Here is a 23,130-nt window from a genome sequence, read left to right on the forward strand (position 1 = left end):
TATCAAACAAAATCAGTCTTTTTCTGGTGCAGTTCATGTTACAGTCACTTTTCTTGCAGGATAGCTAAAATCAATAACTTATTCTATTTAACATTTGTTTAGTTGTACGGATCTGCTGCATCTCACTGAATTATTCTGATTTCACATGCTCCATTGGTTTTATAATTAATTCATCACTTTGCCTAGTCTCTTCACTTTAAAAGAGAGGTGTTAGGAGAGAATAAACTGGAGGTAAGAGAGGGTAGTGAAGCATTGTGAATTTCTTACAACACTTTTCTTTTTTGAAAGGTGGAATAAGTTGAAGATTGTGCTTCTCCTGAGCTTCTGTAATCTCCCAGTGTCCTGTACACTGGAGACCACAACACTCATATCTCCACTGGGAAAGGAGAGAGGAATTGTATATGTGGGACTAACAGAAATTTGAAACTCTGAATAGGATGGTTGGAGCAGCAAAGAACAATTGAGATGTGTGAAGCAGTCAAGGAGGTTTAACTGCATCTTCTGTTAAATTTAATTAATGTATTTAGGTCTCCCAAGACTATTTCCAAAAATACCACAATCTCCTTGAAGGCTTTGGTCAATGTGATTTATGGGTTAAGGACTTTTGAATAATTTTGTACTGCACAGATGTTAAGAATTCCAGTTGGAGTTATGAGCATTAATAGGATCAAAGTATTACTGTTTCAGGGAAAGACCTAATGCAGTGATAAAATTTGTTTCTTGGCCATTACTTCTCATAGTTTTGTGGGATTTTGTATTTTCAATGTGATCAACTCCTCTCCTTTACTGTACAGAATAAAGTATAGGGCTGCATACATTCACAACTTCCTTTCCTTGGGAATCCCGTGTTTGTCCATGGATTTTCAGCTCACTTTGAGCTATGGAGCTATTGCAATGATATGTGAAAAAGTTTTCCAAGTTTGTTATTTAAAGCTCATCAGGATGGCAGCCTGCCAGTCTGATCCGGTTGCTGCGATGTGACCTCTATTCATCACTTCAGAAGATATATCTGATAACAAATTATATTGAAAAAACAGATGGAAGGGGTGGCTCTCTTAAGGCCTGGGAGCATGGCTGTCCTGGCAAAATGAAGATGTGTCAGAGTGGATGCAGGTTCACACTGGGACTTAGCAGTAAATTGTATTTACCAGCTGCTGCCCTGCATGCCCTGTGCAGTGTCCTGTCACCTGTGAATGCAATATGGAGTAGAAATTTATCCAGCAGTTCCTGAGAGTGCCTTTTCATTGGAAAATAAATCATTACCTAGTTTTCCTCGCCGCACAAGTTTTATAAATTAAAAACTTGCCAGTAATCATGTAATGTGTTCTTTTAAAATAGGTTAGCTGCCATTAAATACAAGAGTGAATTCTGTGTAATTGCTCTCTGATTCAGAATTAGGATTGTAAAAATTCAAGTACAAACCTTTAAATAGATTGTCAGATCTGTTTTGAAACTCAGCTGGAAAAAAGGCATCATCACCATAGCAAATGATCCAACTCCATGAGCTCAGGTCAGCTTACATCTGTGAACAAATACCCAATTTTAAGAGCAGCTTAATTTGTTCTGTGCAGCCAGCTCTGGAAGGTATTGATTGCATCAAATGAGTTTTGGATCAAATGAGCAACTTCTACATATGTTATAATGCAGTTTTTGTAGGAAACCGGGGAGGGAGGGTTTGTCTTGTTTCTGAGCCCCGCTTTCTGCCCAGCTGAGGCAGTGCAGGAATCAAATGACCCTTGCTAATTCTGCCCACATCTTGCAGTCACACTCATTTTCTACTATCTTGTTACCATATTGGTCTTATGTTTTCTGCCTGCTGGGAACAGCTAATAACTACTGAATGCATTTCATAGTTGGTACAATAACAGCCTCTTTCCTTTCCCTGTCAGTATGGCTGCTTGGCTTTGAAAGCCTTATTGATGGTGTTTGCAGCAGTTCTGTTTGTGGTGACAGCTGTTGTTTCAGACTTAAATTTCACCTTTGTATTTTTAAGAAACGTGATCTTGAACATTATCATCTTGCTGCTGCAATTGTTTTGTTGGGTTTTTTTTCTGTAAATCCTCACTGATTAGGTCAGGAACTCTTCCCAGTTAGAGCTCTCTCCCCTCTGGGTGAGGCACTGGCACTGCTGTGACAGCTCCTACCACAACACTGAAGGGTCTTTGTCCTCCTGTGTGATGACCATAGGCAGAAAGGAAGCTTATTTTACATACATATATGAATATTTAACTACCAGTTTGTCCAAGCTAGGGGTTAGATTCATGCTAAGTCTCTTCCTCTGGCATTTGACCCAGTATTTTTCAGTATTTTTTCAACATATAAGACCTTTCAGTGCTTTGTAGACCAAGATGTCTGTAGAGCCATATAGGATATTTTCTGAGATGCCTGGAATGTTGTTGAGTTTAAAATTTGGCCTGCTAGGCAACCTTTTGTAAAGAGAGATTTGTGCCGTGGGTCTGGAGCAGCTGTCACGGTCTTGCTGTCACTGGAAATGTATGCAAAGCAAATCACCATTGCCCTGTTTAATTCAGGGCAGGGTAGAGGTGCCCAGGGATGGAAGTGATTGTGTGTTCACACCAGCAGAAAACCCAGACCGAGGGCTGAGTCTGTTCTTTCTCTGTTGTGAAAATTGCTCAGTTCAGTGTAGTTCTGGCCTCAAACACATTTGTACAGATTGGGTACTGCTGCTGCCTGCAGTACTTACCCCACGTTATTATAAATACTTGATGAAAATAATCTCTTTACTAAACTACTTTAGTGTCTGGTTCTCTGAGCTGTAAACGAAGTCCCTCATACCATGGTGCATGGATTAAAGATTTGATCATTCTAAATTTAATCCTGTTTTCTTGGTTGGTTTCCACGAGAGGTGGAAAAATAGAGAAGGGGGAGGTTTGCCTGGTGATCCAGTTATTTAGGATGCAGATTATAAAATCATGTAGGTGTGGGGATCACTATGGAGCCAAATCTTATGTTTTTGCAAGCGATTTAAAAGACAAATTAGTTGTGCTTGTAGAAGGCATGTCAAATGACTATGTAATTCTTTTAAGAAAAAAATTGCACTTTCTTGTTTTTCCCAAGACTTTTTTTCATCACACCAGTTACTTCTTCCTTGCTGGTGCTTCTGGTGTTTCTCCCAGCAGTTCACTCTCTCCCTTGAGCAGTTTCATATTTGTTGTCTATTGATATTTGCAATTAGTGCTTCTTGACATATATAAATTAACAATATATTTTGTGTTTTCTCAAAACATTTGCATTTCCTCCTGATTGTGATCTCTCTTCTTCTGGCCTTTCTATATTTTTACCAGACTAGGAGCAAAGATCTAGGGGCAGTAACATTTTTCTCCCCTTAATTTTTGTATGGCTGGTTTTACACTGTGTTTAGTGATGTCATGCAGTGATGCAGATGATCACAGAATCATGGAATTGTTTAGGTTGGAAAAGACAGAAGTTTACGCGTGAAGAGCACAACTTGACATTTGTTTCTCATTCTGTGCCACACACATGAATGGTCAGGATTTGGGGTTTTTTTTTTCTGATTTTCTCACTGTTGCTGGCTAAGTTTCTGATTTTGTTTGATTTTTTTTCCTTTTGTCCTGAAAATAGTTAGTAGGCTGGTTCTCAAGTGGTTCCCCTGAAATATATCTTGCTAAACTCAGAATTCCTTCCTTATTTGTAGCCATAAATAGTATCCCACTGCCTATTTTATGTGGCTTGGGTTTTTTTTAAGCTTATTAGAAAAGCAGCTGTTCTTTGTGCATTCCCAGAATAACTAGCTTTGTTTGTTTCTTCTGGTATTTTCGACTTATACACAGTTTTGCACTTAAAATATTTGCTCATTTGCTATTTAAGTTACCCATCAAATTCCTCTATTTGTGGAGTATATGTGAGCGTAAAATTAGAGTAGTTAAGTTGCTCCTTCCCTAACATTTTAATGTGCATTTGAAATGGAAATTAGTGATGAAATTAGACCAGGAAAAAATCACTTTAGAAGAAAAAGTGTAGTTTGGATTGGTGATTAAAATCAGGATGGTTCTTCCAGGGAAACATTTTAGATTGACTTCAGTCTTTAGCAGTGTTTTTTTCAGAGAGGTTTGCACATCAAGGCTTCATTGCTGCATCCTCACCTTCTCCTGGGAGCCTGGGCTTGGTTTATGTCCTTTCCATACCCCATGGATGGAGCTCCAGGCTGTGTTCAAAAAGGAAATGTCTCACTCTAAGTGGATCTGGCTGCATCATGGTTATTGAAAGAGAAGCAGCTGCTGTCCCACTGTTTCCTGAGCTGTTTTCATACCTGGACAGAGTTGGTTCATGTGATATTTGTGTGCAGAATGAGCAAAGTAATACAATCTGTTTGGCACTCGCTTCTGAAAGGCTCTGAAAGCACAGCTGAAACAGAGATACACCTCTGAAAGCTCACCAAGGCTGCTTGCTTCTCTTGTTTATGCAAGCGTGTGCAGAAACCTGCTTTAACTTTATGATGCAGAGAAAATATTCCGGGTTGTGTGATTTGGTTTGCTGAAGTTTGCTGTAGGTGATGTTTGGGTGTAAAAAACCTCTGAACAGATCAGTTGGGAAAAAGCAAATGACACTGGTACCAAAATTATGTGAAGGACGTATTCTTCTATTTCTCTTGGCAAGCTTATGTGTGGCCTCTCAGTTCTTACAACTGTGAAGTCAGACTGTTAATGATCCTCTGAGGGATAAAAGGTGACAAAAATTACATACTAACAGATACCCTGAAAATAGTCTTCAGTCTCCTGTTTGTTTGGGGTTTGGGCTTTTTTCCCAATTAAGCATGAGGCATGCTCTGAGAAAAATAGTTTATGCTAGAATAGGCCAGGGAAGGACACTGATTAATCCATCTAAATGGAATAACTTACTGCCAACCTTGCTCCAACTTTGGCATCTGAATCATGTCATTTTGTTGGGTTTCTGCACCTTCTTTTTTTCCTTCTTCCTCTTAGGTCACTTTATTGATTGCATACTTCTTTAAAAAATTACTCCACTGCACCAGCTATTGCATAGGGAGTGATGTGGATGTTGCTTCTATTTTTGTAATATTTTTTCATCCAGGCATCCCCAGTTTGACACAGCAGAAGTGGAAGGGACCAATCCCCTCCTGTCACTTTGCTTCAAGGGCTCTTTTGGGTGAGGAGGTGGGTGCTGGGAGTAAAGATAAGGAGTAAAGATTCCTTTAGGGCTGGGGGTTTGTAGCTAATTCCTTTTAAAATCTGAGGTCAAAAGGTTGGCATGTGGTTTACACAAGGATTTTTCTTAAAAAATAATTACCAAATTTGGGGGGGTTGGGTTGTCTCAGTGAGTTACTTGTGAAATCAGATATTTATGCAACACAGGCTCTTCTTGTTTCTGATGTTTGAACTTCTTTGATTTCAAAAGTTGCGGATGCTCACTTAATTATGAAAGTCTCCAGATGATGATGATGATTAAACCTTGGCACACGGTACTTTTTAAAACACTAATCTTCACAAGATTCTGTGTAATTAGGTAAGTATTCTCCTTACTTGACAGAGAGGGAAACTATAAGGGTCCAAAACTGCTTCTGTTTTGGAGTTGCTGTCAACTCTTAAGGCTCTTAATGGCAGAAGATCAAGCCCTTAAGTGATTTGTCTAAAGATGTGTAAGGTGGTGGGAGAGTTTGATTGGATCTCGGGTATTCTTGATTCTCAGGCACCTGGCTGATAGCTCAAGATGTCTTGCTTGACATTTCAGCTCTTTTCATTTTAGTGTTTATCTTCAAAGGTCATTGGCTTTATATATGACTTTAAAAGAAGCGTGCAGTAAGTCAAGTTCTTACCTGTTATTGAGCCCTCTTGCACATCAGCACTGGTTTTATTTTGCCTGTCTCTCTAATGCTGATAGACATCCACAAAAATAAAATGGGAGAGCCCATGGAAATAAAATGAAATCACTTGGTGCTGTCAGAGGCAGTAAAGAAACTGAGAAACCACTCGGATGTGAAGATAAGAAAAGCTGCAGGTAGAAAGGCTGAACAGATCAGATGGAGAGATGGGAATGGTGCCTGTTTGATGGTGCTGACACCTCTCGAGAGCAGGGCAAGGGGCATCCCCAGTTTGGGGGGCTGGCAGAGCTGGGGGAGGCACTGAATGCCATGGGAGAGGGGCCAGTGTAGAGTGTGGGATGGGGAAGGGGTGAATATCACATTCAGCCCCCATCTTTTCCCCTCACACAGGGTCAGTGTGGTTCTTTCACTGGATTAATTACTGGCCTGTGTGGACATTACCAGACACATGTAGGATTTGGGCTCTTGAGAACAGTCACAAAACAATTTAGTTTTCCCCTCTATTGCTTTCCACCATCTCTCTTATTAAAGATTCTTCAGTTACCTTTCTATGGTTGATTAACGTGTCAGGTGATTAATGACTTTCATCTGACACATCAGTGGGATTAAACCATGGTGAAATACATCCTTCCCCTCCTGTTATTGCATTCCACTGCTTTCCACAAAGGAAGTACAGGAGAGGTTATCTCATGAGGAGCTCTGCCTGTATTTCTGGCTGTTTCCAATTACCTTGCTGTTGGATACGTTCTGTGGTGAGCTGGAGTTGCAAAAGTTGTTTAGGAGAAGATGCTGAAAGTGCAGCTAAAACACTCTGGGAATAACATGGGCAACTTGATAAGAATTTATTCTTAGTCTTTTGTATCAATGGTTCCCAGTTGTATCAAGTATTCCTGCAGTGCTTTTTTTTTGAAAAGTTCACTATATTTTTTAGGGATGCCTAGCTTCTAGCAGATGAGAATTTGCATTAAATTTAAGTACAGAAAAATGATGCATGTGCCTTAATTACTTTCATCTGCTATGCCAACACTACAAGTGTGACTGCAGCACACAAACCCAGATGTGCCTGCAAGCTTTAACCTGCAACTGTGAGACCTTAAATTGGCAGAATGCTGTGCAGGAGGATGCAGTTTCTCTGGTGCCAGGTCTGAGTGCTGCTCGTTCTGGCTGCAAACTGATTCTCCTTTTTCTCTTCCCCTCTCTCCCTGCCTGGTAAGTGGATTAATTTCCAGCCCCAGCAGCTCCCTGGCTCTGCTCTTGGCCCATGCAGAGGAACAGAGTGCAATTTGCACAGGCAGCTGGTGGAGATGAGAGGCCAGACCACCTCCCCTTGCAGCAGTGAGATGGACTCAGGCAGGAATTAAGCAACCCTGTGGCCCACCTGATGTGTGTAGTTAATTATAAAGATGTGGTGATAATTGCAGGTACAGATCTGCAGAGGACTGTCCCTGCTGGGTTTGAACATCCCTGCCCAAGCCTGTGCCATCAAAGCTTTCCCTCTGCTGGAATTTATGCTGAATTCCTTCATGGGCCAAACAGCATGAGGACTGATTATTTGCCATGCCAAAGCATGGAATTTTGTTTAAGGTGAGGATGGTTGTATTAAGATGTAGTACAAATGGTGTGGCTGTGGAACGTGGTTTCTTTGAGGAGTGAGTGGCAAGAAACTCACAGTGAGTACTGTGCTCATCAAAAAGTTATCAGCCTGGATTTGCTGAAACAATTATGGGCAATTTCTATTGCAGTGAGAGTTATTTAAAATTTAAATAGAGTTGACATCATGTTCTTTTGACCTAATTCCCAGACTTTTTTATCATTACTAAAATGGTGTGGGATATTACAGTGCCGTACTGTAATATGGCATTGTAATGTCCCACACCATTTTAGTAATGATACAAAAAAGCTGGGAATGGCTCTCTAAGGAAAGATTGATACAGCACTGGTGTTTGAATAGCAAATGGACTGTGGAAAATTCTGAGATAACACTGTGATCTTCAAATGTGAAGGGTTGGATATGTGGGTGAAAAGCCACAGTTCAGAAATAACCTTGCTGAAAGTAGTCCTATGAAAAACCAGGATACCTCTTAGTATTTGTTGTTTATGAGTATAGAAGTTGATCTTTCCTTTCCTTTCCTAGTAATACTGCTAGCTTGTGTATCACCAGATGCCCACTTTACATTAATATGAGTTGACTTTGTTTTGGCAGGAGAAAGTCACCAAGCCCTTGTGGAGTATTTCAGACTTTCAGCACCAAATTCAATTTACTATATTCTTTCTTCTAGACAGCTTGCTCCCGTGACAGACCCATGTCAGATGATGCATGTACAGACCCTGTTTCCCATAACTTTGTCCTTGGGATGACACCAGTGTCATTTTTCTCATGATCTTTAAAAAACATGTGATAAAAACAGTTGGGATGATTTTAAAGAACAAATTGTAATTTGGGAAGCACCCTGCCTTAGTATGAGTTCCACTTATCTAGAAATATTATGAGCCATCGAAAAAACATTCAAAACAAAATAATGTTGTTAAGTAAGGGTTGTGGATTTTAAGAGACTGTTTCCTTTTGTTGCTTTGGCCCAAGGACCATCCAGATGCTCCAGTCCAGCTTAACTTTACTCTCAGCCCACCTTGGGAGTACCACCATTGTCCAGGTGTTGCATAAACTTGTATAAATCATCCATCCACTTGTAATGAGGATAAAGTTACCAGAAAGAAGTGTAGAGTGTTTTCTCTTACTGTATTTGGGTACAATTCCCAAAGTGCCAATGCCTTGCATTGGAAAATGAAGCTCCAGGGTTGATGTGTGTCTCGTGTGACTGTTGATACCCACACCAGCTTTATCTGCAGTGCTGAAAGCCAGATGTTAGAAAGCAAAGGCGTCTCTCCAGTGCAGAATTAGCTTGTGTCTCTGCTGAGATAAGTTCTCCTACATACCCCAACCTCCCCAAAAAACCTTGGCTGTAATAATCCAACAAGAGGCGAGCAAGGTTTCATTTCAGCCCGAGCTGGCAGTCCGTGGGCCTTGCTCTTAAAAGGCAGGCCAGCCAAGTGATAATATTTCACTGCCATGCCCCAGTTACCCCTGAGTGATACCCAGTGGTCTGGGGTTTTCTGCACACTTCAGGACACGTTAATCCTGCATTTGTCTGCTGTGTTCTGCTTTGCTGCAGAGTTTGAACAGAATAAGAAGGAGTGTGCCTGCACACAGGTTTGCTGGAAGCAGTTGTCAACCTTCCAGTACAGTTGTGCTGGCTGTAAAACCTGTAATTTGGGAGAAATGTAGCTAAAGAAACTGTTTAAGGTTTAGTGGACAAAACAGAAGAGGAAACACCAAGCAGACAAGAAATGAGTTCCGTCTGCCGAAAGGTTTTGCTGCCAAATATTTTGATATGCTCTGTGTTAGCAATAAGTAACTCCATTTGGAAATTATTTTCCACACAGAATTGTTGTCGTATTACTATTTCAAACAGCAGCTCTGTGCCGGGGCACACAAATCCCGCACACATTCATGGATCAGCCAAGTAAAAACATGGTATTTCCCCCAGGAAATCTATCCCAGCATGCAGACCAGTAAAGCACTGCTGAGGATGCAGCTGCAGATGAAGGGCTTTGTGCAGCCAACCCTCCCTCTGTGCTGGAACAGCTCAAGCTGTAATTTTTTAGTAAAGACACATCCTTACTGCATAGGCATCCTATAATTTCTTCTGAAATGTTAGATTTCTCCCAGTTAGGGCTGTTCTGAAGAGCTGCTACTGTCCTTAAACACCTAAACGTTTGCTGGATTTCTCTGATGGTTTGGCTTCTTTAACTTCTTTAACAACTTGAGGCTGCTTCTAGCCAGTTATTTTCCATTAGCTTAAAGGCTCTCCCTGCATGCAGAACACAGAGAAAACTTTACAGCTGTGTTTCATTCTCCTTCACATCTCAGTGTTTCACCAGGCACAGGTCTAGTGAAACCTTTGCCATGGGATCTGAAAATTTTATTGCTTCAGGGGTTTTTTTAGCTCCTGTGTTGCATTGCAAAGCTGGTTTGCTCAGGGTGCAGACAGAAATGGTGCTACCTTCTTGTCTGGTTGGGGTTATTATATGTGTGATTGTTTTGAGGCTTTTCCCCTTCTAATTACTTTAAACAAATTGGATCAAGCATTGAGGTTACAGGACTGTAGTGCTGTTACAGCTGGATTAAATATTGTCATAGGAGACAAATTTGCATAGAATAAGAAGCAAACTTAAATTACATCAAGGCATCCATGCTGTGAGAGGAGGGTGCTGGAATGCTGCCTGCCAGTATTTTTATTATCACCATCATTCACCCTTTTTCAATTTTAGGGCTGCCATTTCTGCAAGGAAAGGTTTGATGCTTTTTTTGACCAATTTGCTTTTACTCCTGAGGACAGATGAAGGTGTTTTATTCAGGCATCAAATTAATCACTTCTATGGAGAAGACAGTTGATCAAAGTGGGGTTATATTTCTTTTAATTTTACTTCTTTACCATCTGTAAACCACTGTAGTTGTGTGCTACCTGTCTGATTTATCAGTGTCTTGTAGGAAATCAGCCTTTCTTCTGCCTGAGGGATTTGGGAGTTTCAATTAGGTAGAGAGCCTGAGACAAATGGATTTGCCTGCACTTGGTTGTGCAGAACTTGACAATTTTTTGATTTTGGCTTTGCTAATACAGAAATCTTTGCCAGGGCTCTCAGTGTCTAAAAATTTTCCTATTTCCACATGGTTATTTCGTGTCCTGGGCGAGGTTGGCTACTTTATTTTTTCTGGTTTATAATTTCTAGTTGCCAAGACAGTTTATAAAAAAAATAAAAAAATAAAAAAAAACCTTGGTAGGCAAAATGAGATGTACCCTGCATGCTTGTCTTGCTGGTTTTGGTATGGCATTCCTGAGTACCTGGTGGAATCCTGCTTCTGTGGAGGTCCAGCTTTAGTGCAGGTGGATCTGTGGCAGTCCCTGGTTCCCACTCCTTGCCTGGTTAACAAAATTTACTGTACTCACTGTTACCATCTGCAGCATGGGTATGTGTGGTACCTCTGCTAGCCTGGCTTTCAGTGACTAGAATGGAGCAACTGTGACACAGCAGGGAGTTTGGCATCCCGTGAATGCCATGTTGTGGTGTTGGCACAATGTGGGAATGATTTTCCCCCTTTTGTTTTGCTGTTAATGAGGAGCCCTTGGGCTGGGGCCTGGCTGCAGCCTCAGCTTTGCGTGCACGATTATCTGTACGTGCTGCAGATGGAAATTGAACATCTAATTACTTTATAAGATTTGTGAACAGAGATTTAGATCCTGCTTAGCCTCTGCTTGAAAAGTACTTTCTGTGTGATTTCAAGCCTGCTTTTCTCTCCTCCTCAGGTCCTTTCACAGATGTGGTCACCACAAACCTGAAGCTCGGCAACCCCACGGACAAAAATGTGTGCTTCAAAGTTAAGACCACAGCACCACGTAGATACTGTGTAAGGCCCAACAGTGGAATTATCGATGCAGGGACATCAATTAATGTTTCTGGTAAGCCATTCCAGCAATTCTTTGGGGATTGAAAATAGCTTCTTATAATCAATTATTCCTTGGAATGCCTTGCAGCCTGAAAGTATTTTGGTGAATCCGAGGGGTTGTGTTTTGATGGAGAAGCAGCTATTTTATGTATCCTTATTTCCCTTACTCCTGGTCTAGCAGTAATAGGTTTGGTCTTGCATCCTGTTTTGGAGAGGAAAAAGGCAGAAATACATAAATGATTGATGTAGTTCATTAACAGCCAGTGTATCCAGACCAGTCCTGCTGCAGCCCTGCCCTCCCTGTGGGATTATTTTTGTACAGTTCGTTTTTTGCCAGCTTAACTTCCTGAACCAGCTCACCACGGGGTCAAACAAGTGCTTGGATGAGCACATGGAGGGAAGAATAAAACTGGGTGGACTGTAGCCACTGGTTTAGACTGGGGTGAGCTGATGCTTTGATTTAACCACCAACAAAAACATTTGCTTTCAAACCATGCTTGTTTTGTGTGCCTTGAACAGTATCCTTTGGTGTTAAAAATGTCAAATGACTAAATCTTTGCTGTTGCATAGGAAGAGTTAATGATTTTCTCTAATGAGTCAGTAGCTCTTGACTTGCCTGAGTTTGGTAATGGAAAAGGAAAGGAGTGGCTTACTTTGAAAGCATAAAGAGCTGAGTATTCTCACAAACAGAATATCTGTATATTATTAACGTGCTGATAATATATTCTCTCAATGACTTTTCTGATCCATGTTCTTAATAAAGAATTCTATCAAAGCATGTAGTTGTGGCATATTGGATGAATGAGGTCAGACTTTAGTTAGGAAAATTATTTCTCTAAACATGCAGATTTGCTTTGCTATTCCTAAAAAAAGTTACTATTGGCATGATAAGGAATATTATTGATAGGGTATACAGTTTGCTCCTACTAACCTTTTTTAGCCTGGCTTAAAAAATTTGGGAAGCTAAAATCACTGCTTTTTACTTAAAAAAAATCAACATGTAAAAATCAAGAGTTCAGTTTCCTACTTAACAAAATGTAAAATATTTAAACACTTCATCCTTGGAGAGAGCTTGCTTCAACAAAACAAAAATTGATCCCAAAGCCACTTTGCACTGTGAAATCAAGCAATTCTAATCCTGTAAGTCTTCTTACACATGCCCATATTTGCACGCTGATTGATCTGTTGTCTTTGGGATTTGTGTGGTGTCAAATTGAGTGTGCAGAGGGCTGCAGGACTGTGCCTCCCTTGCAGGGAATCCCAGGGGAGTGTCACAGTGAGGAGGCAACCAGGGAGCTCCAGGTGGGGCAAGCAAAGCACTTGTGCTTCAGGAGAGGGCCAGCACGTACCCAGTGAGCTCTGAAATGACTAATATGTAAATGAAAAAGCTCTCTGGAGAGAAATGGAGATTTTTAAAAGTCGGGACAATTCCCAAGTAAAGCTGTCTGTCATCTATACTAGCTGCAGGCAAGCATATCAAATGCATTGAAATCAATGAAATGATAATGAAAATTAGCATGGTTTCTAGCTACAAATTATCTTCATGCCGTAAAGATATGGATGCTTTTCATCTTGCAGATGAACTTGGAAAATTAAAAGCCTACAAAGGAAGTAGACTTTTTGAAATGTTGTCTTGATCTCAGTGTTGAGTGGTTCCCAAAGTTCTTAACTCCACCTTGAGCAAATGCAGTGCAGGCGAGTGTTGTAGGATCCATCTCTTGTTTTGCTATCAGCTGCTTGCTTTTCCAGCCTGACCCTTCCCAGGGCACAGCAGGCAGAGTGTGGATCTAGTCCAGGCCTAAAGTATCCCCCTTATGAGACTGTCCCTTTTTTGATAACCTTATTAATAGTGAATTATGATTTGGTTAGTGTGGAAAACGGCTGTGGTATGTTTGATCACAAGCTCACATGTGTGTTCTAATATTTCCATGCTGATATTAACAGTAGTAATAAATAACAATCTTAAATTGGCAGTCCTTACATTAACATTATATTTTAAAATGCAAGTAACACTCTTCCATTGTTCCTTATTAAGCTCATCATGGATGGGACCTAATTGTGGACTTGAGGATGGCAGTGTCTTTGGATTTGATCAGCAGATGGGATCCTTTGGGTGGATGGGATCAAAGAGAGGACTGACATTAACTTGTAAAATAGAATTGTTTTCAGATTCACTGAAGGGGGGGATGTGTTTAACCTTTGCTTTGCAGTCATATTGCTTGAGAGCAAAAGACTGATTTTGGAATTAATGAATTAAAAAATAAATAGAATTTGTTTCTTTGCCTCTAAATCAGTTACTTTTTCAGCCATTTAATTCCAGTATAAAGGGCATAAAAATAGGACTTGGATAAATAAGACTTGAATTCCTCCAAACCTAGTGAAAATATTGAGGAGAAATTGTAAAATACAGTTAATACAGTAACTTCTGGACACTTAAGCTAATTGAGTTGTATTTACTTTATGCAATCTGTCCCCTTCACAATTGCTGACTGGCTTTACCATAGCTGCTGATAGCACTGCACTGGTGCTGCACTTGTCTCCAAAAAATCAGTGCTTGTGCATTTGTTAGTCTCAAATATTATTACCTAAAACTGATTTTGGGACAGCCTCTTCCTTCTTGCTCTGTAGTAACCAGCTGCCTTTGTTATACTCCTGTGAAACCGTGTCTGTACTATTTTGCTGCAAGTATATGAGAAGATATTTTGCTCTGAGAGGCAGCAGTTCTACTTTATTTCACACTAATACGATAGCTCATTTAAAAACATACAAAATGCTAGAAAAATAAAGCTCACTTTAATCTAGTGAAGTCTCAACTGCTGCCTTCTTATGCCATATCACAGCTTTTGCTAAATCCCAGCAATCGAGGCCCTGTCAGCATGTGCTGCCTGCTGGGATGGCAGGTTTGGAGCCCGTGTTTTCACCTGTTATATAATGGCGTGTAATTTTAACAGCTGAGTTTATGTAACTGTCGGGGAGCGTGTGTGAGCACTGTCATCTGATTCCATTGCACTGGGGCTGCAATCCTTGGGAAAGGAGCATTTGCACACATTCCACTGCTGCTAAACACGGCTGATTGCAGCAAAGATAGCTGGGTTTGTGCCTTAGAAACCTAAATAAAAGCCGTGAGTGGATGACAATGAAAAGTGAAGGAATACCAGCAGATGCTGGCGAGTCTGCAGTAGATGTATGAGGAGAGAGAGGAATTGCAGATGGAACCATCTGTGCACAGTGTCCCACTGAAGAGAGCAGTCTGCACATCCTCCTGGAAGCGAGGAGGAGCTGATGTGATCCTTGGGTTGCTGTCCAACAACCAGGGGGATTTTTATTTCTTTCTGAGCTTGGCTGAGTTTGAAAAGGCAGGGATGGAGCTGCAGCCCTGTGCTCTGCAGTCACACTGGGTCTCCCCATTCCCTCAGGCACTGGTTGTGTCCCATCCACTGCTGCACACCCAAACTCTCCTTGGCAGTGTCACTCCTGTACCCACAGACCTCCCAGGACTTTGCAGAAACTGCCAAGTTTTGGGTTGTTCTTGCCTGGCTGCTTTAAAATTCTATCTTGATCTTCATAAATTCAACACTTACTAGTATTATTGAAATATTTACAGAAATGTTATGTTTATTTATGTGCACATGAAACAAAGGTGGGATGGTGCAATGGATTCTGCTCGTTTCTTCACCTAGATGTGAGTGTCCTTTGCTCACCTCTGCCAGAGCTGAAGGAATTCCAAAAGGATCTTGAGGCTTTCCCCTCTTTCTGATTGGGGAATTTAATGTGCCATAAGTGTGGTAGATTTGATCCATCCAGACCATGAAGAATTCCATGCAGTGCCATTTGGGAAAATAATTGATAAAGCCAGAAAAGAAAAAAATAGATTGACAGTCTGTTGAATGAGCTGCCTAAGAATGAGCAGTGATGTGGATGGAACTAGTGAAGTTTCTTGAGAGTGAATCTTGGTCCCAATCTTGTCTAATGCTTTTACAAGCAATTGTGGAACAAAGAGTACAGAAAAAACTCTGATGATTTTGTAAAGCTGGGAGATGGAAGATATGCAGCAGAATTAGGTGTCCTTGAAGGCTACAGTAAGAGAAATGGGATGAGTTTCATTAGAAAAACTGCAAAATCACATATTTGAGGAATAAAAGACTCTGGCTACAATTGCAAGGTTGTTAAATGAGGCAGCCTGATTGGGGGTGAGCAAGATGCTGACATAATGTGGCTGTGAGTAAGGCAGATGTAGCATCATACATCTGGATAAAGGACGAGGTGAGAGGGCACAAATGCTGTGTGTCAAGGCTCTAGTAAAGTTTCCTGCATTTGTAATCAGAGGAGCTCAAACCAAAGCAGGTGCAGAGGATGAATGGGGAGCCTGGCCTGGAGAGAACCCACCAAGTCTGGCTTAAGTTTACCAAGAGGCCAAGAGTTGCTGTGATTGATGTCTGGAAGGGCACCAGAAGTAAATGACTCTTCCCCTTCTCTGGTATTTCAGCAGAAGGGCAGTGTTGGTCCAGGACCAAGTAAACAGGCCATTAATAAATCTAGATGGAAACTAGAGGAAGGTTGCTGACTATCTGAGCTGGGAGACTTTTCTGTTCCTTCTGCTCTTGGAAAGGACAGCTAGATCCTAGCAGGTGTTAAAGGTGTTCCCTGCTTCAGATTTCCTCTGTTCCTTGGGAAAGCTGGTTTATTCTAGGAAAACCAGAGGAGTTTAATGCTTCTGTCATGGTAACTAAATTTGCCAGTAAACTGTTCTGTGGAAAAGAAGGAGCATATTGGGTGGCCAGTGCCTCTCTTTAGCTCTCTACTGAGCATAAAATGCTGGGGATTTTGCAGGAATGTGTGAGAAAACCGATGTCCATTGATCTGTCAGTGACTCTGCAGTTTTTGCAGTTTTTGTGATAAAACAGTGCTGGTGCTTGAGCTGTGGGATGAGCAGCCTGGGAAGAAGCAGTTGAGATGCATCTCTGCCTGATGGATGCTGCTGACAGTGAACTTGGAAATCATATTAATAATTTTGTTTCTTAAAACTCTGATTACTGATGAAAGCTGCAACTTCTGACCAGATGGGACAACTGATGTGATAAGGCATTTTGTAAGAACATACTTCTCACATAATTTTTGCATATGGTTTGTGATTTCCATTCAGAACAAAGGAGCCACATTCCCAGTAGCAATTTCTCCAGCAATTAGGGCAGCTTCAGGGAACTAATCTTTCACAGAAACCCCAATAGTATGTGGATAAATATTAAAATGCTTTGGTTTCCTCTTGAAAAAAGTACATATTTTTGAGCTTCCCATCTGGCTTACAAGACATTTGCTGAATAATTTGTGTCAATGTGGCTTTCATGTATTGATCTAAAAATACAAGTGCTAACAAAGTCTGTGCTGTCAAGCCCTCTCTGCTCTTGTGGTTCAATGAATGGAGCTGGGAGCAGTGATAATTTGGCATTCCAGGATGGATTCAGCACTGTCCCTTGGGAAATGAGGATTTTCAAATGAGCTGATAGTTACACTCAGCAAAGCGAGCTGAAAAAACCACGATCTGTAGAAGTTCCGTAAATGCTGAATAAATTCTGACTATCCAGTTGGATCATTGGAATTATTTAAGTGGCTACTACAGAGGAGAAAAACGATGCTGCTGCTTTTCAGTGATGTGTCAGGCAGTGTTGAAACAGTTCTGCTTTCACAGTGAAGTCACTCCTGTTTGGAAAATAGTTTTAAAGGCAGCCAGTTAATTTGAAAACTCTTATTTTGGAATAATCTCCAAATACTGCAAGGTGAGTTTAAAATGTATAATAATTCTTAAAGCACCTCATCTGGGAGAATTTATTACTTGCCTTCTCTTTAGGCTTTAAAAGCCATGTGGTTGTTGATTGCCAGGTTGTGTGCAGAGTAAAGATGGCACAGCCATAACATGCCCTGCTCATTAAGGGAGGCAAATTGGTTTGACTTGCATTCATTTGCAACAAATGGCATCTTTGGATATTGCTTTTATATGACAAACCCCTGCAATTAGTGCATGTGAATTTGGGCACATAATGTTAATAGCACCAGTACTTGAAAATGCTCCTAATTCTTGAACTGCTTCTCTTCTTCGTGATTGAATTGAGGGGCTGAAGTAAGACAGGTCATAAAATGTGAAGTTTTAAACCTTACACCATTTTTTTGTCTTAGCAGTAATGGGAGTATTTGCAAGCTTCATTTCCAGTTTGAGGGGGTGGTGGCTTTTTGCAGAGTCTAATAACATGTTTGTGTAAAGTGCATTGTTTATTTCTACATGTTCTGTCTCATAGTGAAGCCAAGCTCGTTTTTGTTAATGTTCCTATAACTGAATATGCAGGTGTCACTTGAAAATGTGGGATTTCCAAGTGACCACTGTGATTAAAGAATATTCCATGTAAATGGAATACCCAACTGTCTCTCTTCTGGTTGCTTTAACCCAAAACAAAGACATGGAAATTCCCAATATTGCTTAAAAAAATAAATTAATCCACACACACATCCTAAACCTGCTGTTCTTCTTCTCTGCCCCCTAAACAGAGTAATTTTCTGCATAAGTAAATTTTGGAATGCTTTTGATTTTTTTGAATGACGAGAAATACATTCCTTGCATGCCTTTCATAGGCAAAGTTTGCATCACATTCAACCATAAACTTCCAGCTATAAATTGCTAACAAACTTTCAGTAACTTATTTGTGGAAGCAAAATACTTGTGCTTGATAAATCAAATACCCTGAGACTCTTAAACTTTGTAGAGGAAATTTCCATCCCAAGACTCAAACCTCAAGGTTTACAATGTTTGACTTTGCCTCTGTAGCTTTTCTCGGGCACCATCAGCAATATTGTGTGTACAGCTCATCAAAATGCTTGTTATTTCTGCCCCAAGGATGGAGCAAGACAAAAAGATTCTGTCTTGGAAAGTTTTTCCTTCTGTCCCAGAAGATATGTAAATGATCATATTTCCTATAAATTACTATTGTTATCTTGCCATAGCTGTGTACAGAATATTGTAGAGTGATCAACATTTCCAGAATTGTCAGACCAGTCTGAGGAAATCTGTTTCTCTTGCCTCCTTTCAAAATTCTGGTTTAAAGTGAGGTTCCTGATCTCAGCTGCTGCTTTGGTCATAACAACAGACAACTTGAAACCATTTTAATGTTTGTTTTTCTGAAATCTGGTAACTGTGTCATCAGTGCATGACTGTGCACCAGAGCAATGTTAATGCAGTGTGTTCTGGTTTGTTTTTTTCTTCCAGTGATGCTACAGCCTTTTGACTATGACCCTAATGAGAAAAGTAAACACAAGTTTATGGTTCAGTCTATGTTTGCTCCAAATGATACTTCAGATATGGAAGCAGTAGTAAGTATTGAAATTCATTAAAATGGATTCCTTTATAATTGTAGAATTTTGTAAGTCCTTTGACTGCATTAATTAAGGGCTGTTGTCAAACCTGGAATGGTCCTTGAAAGCTTTTCCAGGTTTCCATCTCTGCATGGCAAGGGGTTTGCTGTTATTTTGAGCCCCAGGAATCTTGCACTGAAAGTTGTTATCTGTGGTTGCTTCTTTAGGAAGCTGCTGTCAGTAATGATTGTCAAGCCATGAAACAAGTAGTTGTATTTTTCTGCAATATATCCTTCTTTAGAAAGGCCAGCTTGAACCTTATATTCTAAGGATAGACAGGCTATATTCAAAGTCTGTGGCACCTTTTGTATTTTATGCATCTGCTCTCAGTCTTGAGTCTTCTCTTGAGCAGCTCCTTTTGCAAGATGCAAGAGGATTATTTACAAGTATTGTGTTTTTCTTTATCCCTACCTGTGTCTGCTGTAATTGAAAGACCCTCATAGGTTCTGTCCTGTGGATTACAACTGAGAGCAGTGGAAATATGTAGGTGCTAGAGCAGAGAAGCACAAAAGACATAAAAATAAAATGTCAGGCTACAGTAAGGCAACCTGCAGTGGAGTAAACCATTATGTCAGCTGCTGGCTTTCCTTTAACAGCAAGATTTGCCCTCAGAAGAAGGCACAAGGAAGCTCTCTGTAGCCCAGTTTTTGTTAACTTGAGAGAACACCCAGTGGCTACTGAGGACACAATGTAAAAAGGAAAAAGATCATTACTCTAAAACTGTGTGGCTTGTGTGTGCTACTTAAAAACAAAAAAGCCAACCCAAAAATACTCTACAGTAGTCTTTACAGTATGTGTCTTCTTCTGAATAGCTTCTTAAAGCTGAGGCACTCTGCAGGTTAATAATTTCCCCTCTCAAACTGATTTATGGAACAATATTTGTTTAATGGGCTCAAAATAAGATCCAGTGGGAGAAACAGCAATAGTCATAAAAAGTCTGCATCACTAGAAAGATAAGTCAGTCTGCCTTTCTTTCGGGCTCTTTAATTTTTATGAGTTACTTTATACCATGACAAATGTTATTCTGCTGGCATAGAATGTTTTTTAGTACCTAGCTGGGCCTTTCAGTTTTCCAGAGCTCTCCAGGCCGATAGGATTCCTTTTCCTGTAACACTTTGATCAGTTCTCAGTTTTGTTACCACTCTCCAGATCTCCTCCTATTCTGGATGAACAGGTGAGACCAGTTATGGGAGTACCATAAAGCTTTCAACACTTCACAGGCAGCCAAGGAGCTGGAAATAGAGCTGACTTCAGCCCCAAAGAGCTGAACTCCGATTCAGCTGTTTAGGATGAGTTAAATACTACTCCAGGTTGCACATTAGCCATAATTTGTCACCTACTTGAGCTATGCTGAGGAATACCAAGCTACCAGGAGGATGGTCAGAGTGAAGAGGAGCACATGAGAAGTCCAGGATATAAGTGTGGACACTTCTTGCTGTTTATTATCACTGAGAATAAATATTTTCACTCCAGGGTTACAGCTGATACAGAGCAGAGATTTATTACTGCTGATCCCTATTACAGAGGTTGCAAGGAATCTTGTTTATGGCAGACTCCCCAGCTGAAGGGGAGAGAAGGTGTGAGGGGAAGTTATCCCTCTGTATGTGGCACATCTGGTGCTGTTCAGATGTTACTGCTGAAAAATAAAGATATGGAAAACGAAGGGGGGAGAACAATTCATTCCAGTCAGGAAGAAAAGCTCATGTGAAATTTGAAAAGTTTGAATAGGAACTCCACTGGGCAGAGAGTTGCAAACTCACTCTGTGATTTATTTGGAGACTTGTTATCTTTCCCTTCCCCTCCTTCTACTTCTTTTTTTCTTCTTCTTTTTAAGCAGGCTCATAACTCCCCCCGTCTCTGCTAATTACTCTGACACAGCTCCCAGTTCTCTCATAAATTACCTGTGGAAGTTTCAGACTATTTAGAATGATTTGCTTCATAGTATCTGGTCTGGCTTTATGATCCCTCTCAGTTATGTTTTTGATCTCATTTTTCATCCTGAGTGTGGTGAATGGCAGTGTGATAAACACCTGTGGGTTCTCTCTGAGTGAAATGATGTGAGTTGTTTACATAATGCACTGCATTTCCAATCTGCCTGATTGTACTCATATGTTTAATATGAAATTAATATTAACTTATTCCAGTGGAAAGAAGCAAAACCGGAAGAACTCATGGATTCGAAACTTAGGTGTGTGTTTGAGCTACCAGCAGAAAATGATAAGCCTGTGAGTATTTTCAGATGCATATTGAGTGATTTAATTTAATACCACAGTAAATCCTGTAAAATAGCATGTTTGTACAGACAGCTGTATAAGCACAAGACAGAACCCTCTGTTTCACAGCCTGGATGGCATCACCCTTTAAAAACACAGTGTAAACTATTTAAAGTCTTGGTAATACTTGGTGTAACTAGCAGCCAGTTTGAACTTGATAAGTGCAGCAGTAGCACAAAGCAGTTTTTGAGTTGATGTGTTTTCATGTAGTGAAAGGTCACAGGATGAAGAATACTTGAAAAAAATTAAAGATGCTGATTGCAGGTTGTGAAGCTCAGAGTTTATATTGAAGCAGTTACAACCATCAGCAGTTTAAATTTGCCTGTCCAACACTTCCTTGGTACAGCTCTGATTTTGTCAGGTAAATTGATAGAAAACGGGCGAGGAAGACACAAATGCAGTTAGGAATTTTATTAAAATTACCAGCTATAATATTGTAGGATCCTTTCTTGTTAGAGTAATGGACATATTAATTCATAAAGCAAATACATACTGTCCAGTATAAAACTGATAATGGATTAAATAAACTGAAAAATGCTTCCCAGTGTGCAGGTACTAAAGGCAGAGCATTGCCTGTGGGTCTGGTTTAGGGACATTTCTGTCTCTGCAGGGTCTGAACAGTTGAGGTCATTCTGTCTTCACTTATTGCTGCTGATCTGGTGTTTTCTGGGATAGCGGGAAAGTCACAGAAAGCAAAATGTTGTTTATTTCTTTTGATACAGGCACGTGTCAAGTGTGCACAGACAATTTTACCTGATTCTCCTCCTGTTTATCAGGTGTGTGTGGTGTGGTGTTAAAAACTAACCAAAAATCACTTTATCCTTTTTTAACAGCATGACATAGAAATAAATAAAATTGTATCCACAACTGCAACAAAGACAGATTCCTCTGTAATGTCTAAATCACTAAGTTCTTCTTTGGATGACACTGAAGTTAAGAAAGTAATGGAAGACTATAAGAGGCTTCAAGTAGAAGTTCAGAGGTTACGGGAGGAGAATAAACAGTTTAAGGTAAAGATTGCTGTTGTTTTCTTTTCAGATTTACCCCTTTCCTGAACAAGAAGCTTCCATCTTAAAGGTTTGGTTACCTGACCTTAGCACAATATTTTAGTACTGTCTATAAAGTAAAGATAATTCGGGTTTCTCTGCAAACTCGGAGAAGGTGCTGAAATCAATGGTTCCTTTGAAAGGAGGCACAAGTCATGCAGTCACAGAAGGTGATTGGGCAACTCAGAGCAGTGAATTCCCCCTCTTTTTTTTTTCCCACCTAATTTCTCAGTCTGAATTAAGCATTCAGTGTTGGGCTTGGCCCCGTTCTCCCAAACGATGGGAGCTTGAGGGCAGTGTTGTGCAAATACTGAGTGTTTCAGTAATTGCACCTGTAATGTGCTGCTGAAATGGCCAAATTAAGACAGATGAATGGGAAATGGGCTTCCTGTCATATCCACCACATGGCTGGGAAATCCAGTGATTGAGAAACCTTTATCACTGCTGAAAAATTCTGTTTTACAGTAGCTTGATTTGCTTTCAGTGTCTGCTTCCATGGATATCAGCACCAAGGAAAGTGTGGATGTTGTGACTGGTGGAGCCCAGTGAAAGGAGCTCTGTTCTCTCAGCTCTGATGCTGCCTGGCTGGCTGATGCATGAAGGAATTCCTGAAAACAGTTTTGTTTTGCACAGGAATAATGTATCCATAACAGACATGAGCCTAACTTCTCCCTGTGTTCTTGTTTTGCCAGCGAGTACTCTTAAGTTCAGTATGATTTCATTTAATTTTTTTGCAAATCAGTCTTGAATAAACACTCTACAGGAGCTGTCTAGAATTGAGCTGATGTCTTACAGTGACATCCTCCATCGGTGAGCTCTTTGTTCCCTTTGTGGAGTGTTAAAAACATCTGTAAAACATCAGAAAGCAATGCTAAATCACTGCCTGCTACCAGCTGCTGTCGGTGTCAGGCTGGAGTCACTGTCAGAAGGAAATTAAAATATTTAAAATGAAAATCTGTTGTTTCCACGCAGAGTGTGTTGTATGTAAACAACAGTTTATTGTTTACAAAAGGCAGTTGTCCCCATTCAGAATAGAGTGAGGTGTTGGGTAGCCTGTGGCTTTCAATGAGTAAATAAATTAATTAATTA

General features: G+C 40.4%; 1 protein-coding gene across 1 annotated transcript in view; it reads left to right on the forward strand.

The window, feature by feature from the left end:
* Positions 1 to 23,130, forward strand: part of VAPB (VAMP associated protein B and C) — a 32,585-nt gene that overhangs the window by 4,740 nt on the left and 4,715 nt on the right. The window contains exons 2-5 of the mRNA XM_063404238.1: positions 11,185 to 11,337; positions 18,577 to 18,680; positions 20,867 to 20,947; positions 21,829 to 22,005. Coding sequence (XP_063260308.1) covers positions 11,185 to 11,337; positions 18,577 to 18,680; positions 20,867 to 20,947; positions 21,829 to 22,005 — 515 coding nt within the window. The remainder of the gene's footprint in view (positions 1 to 11,184; positions 11,338 to 18,576; positions 18,681 to 20,866; positions 20,948 to 21,828; positions 22,006 to 23,130) is intronic.

Source organism: Prinia subflava, chromosome 8, assembly GCF_021018805.1.
Source record: "Prinia subflava isolate CZ2003 ecotype Zambia chromosome 8, Cam_Psub_1.2, whole genome shotgun sequence".
Lineage (NCBI taxonomy): Eukaryota > Metazoa > Chordata > Aves > Passeriformes > Cisticolidae > Prinia > Prinia subflava.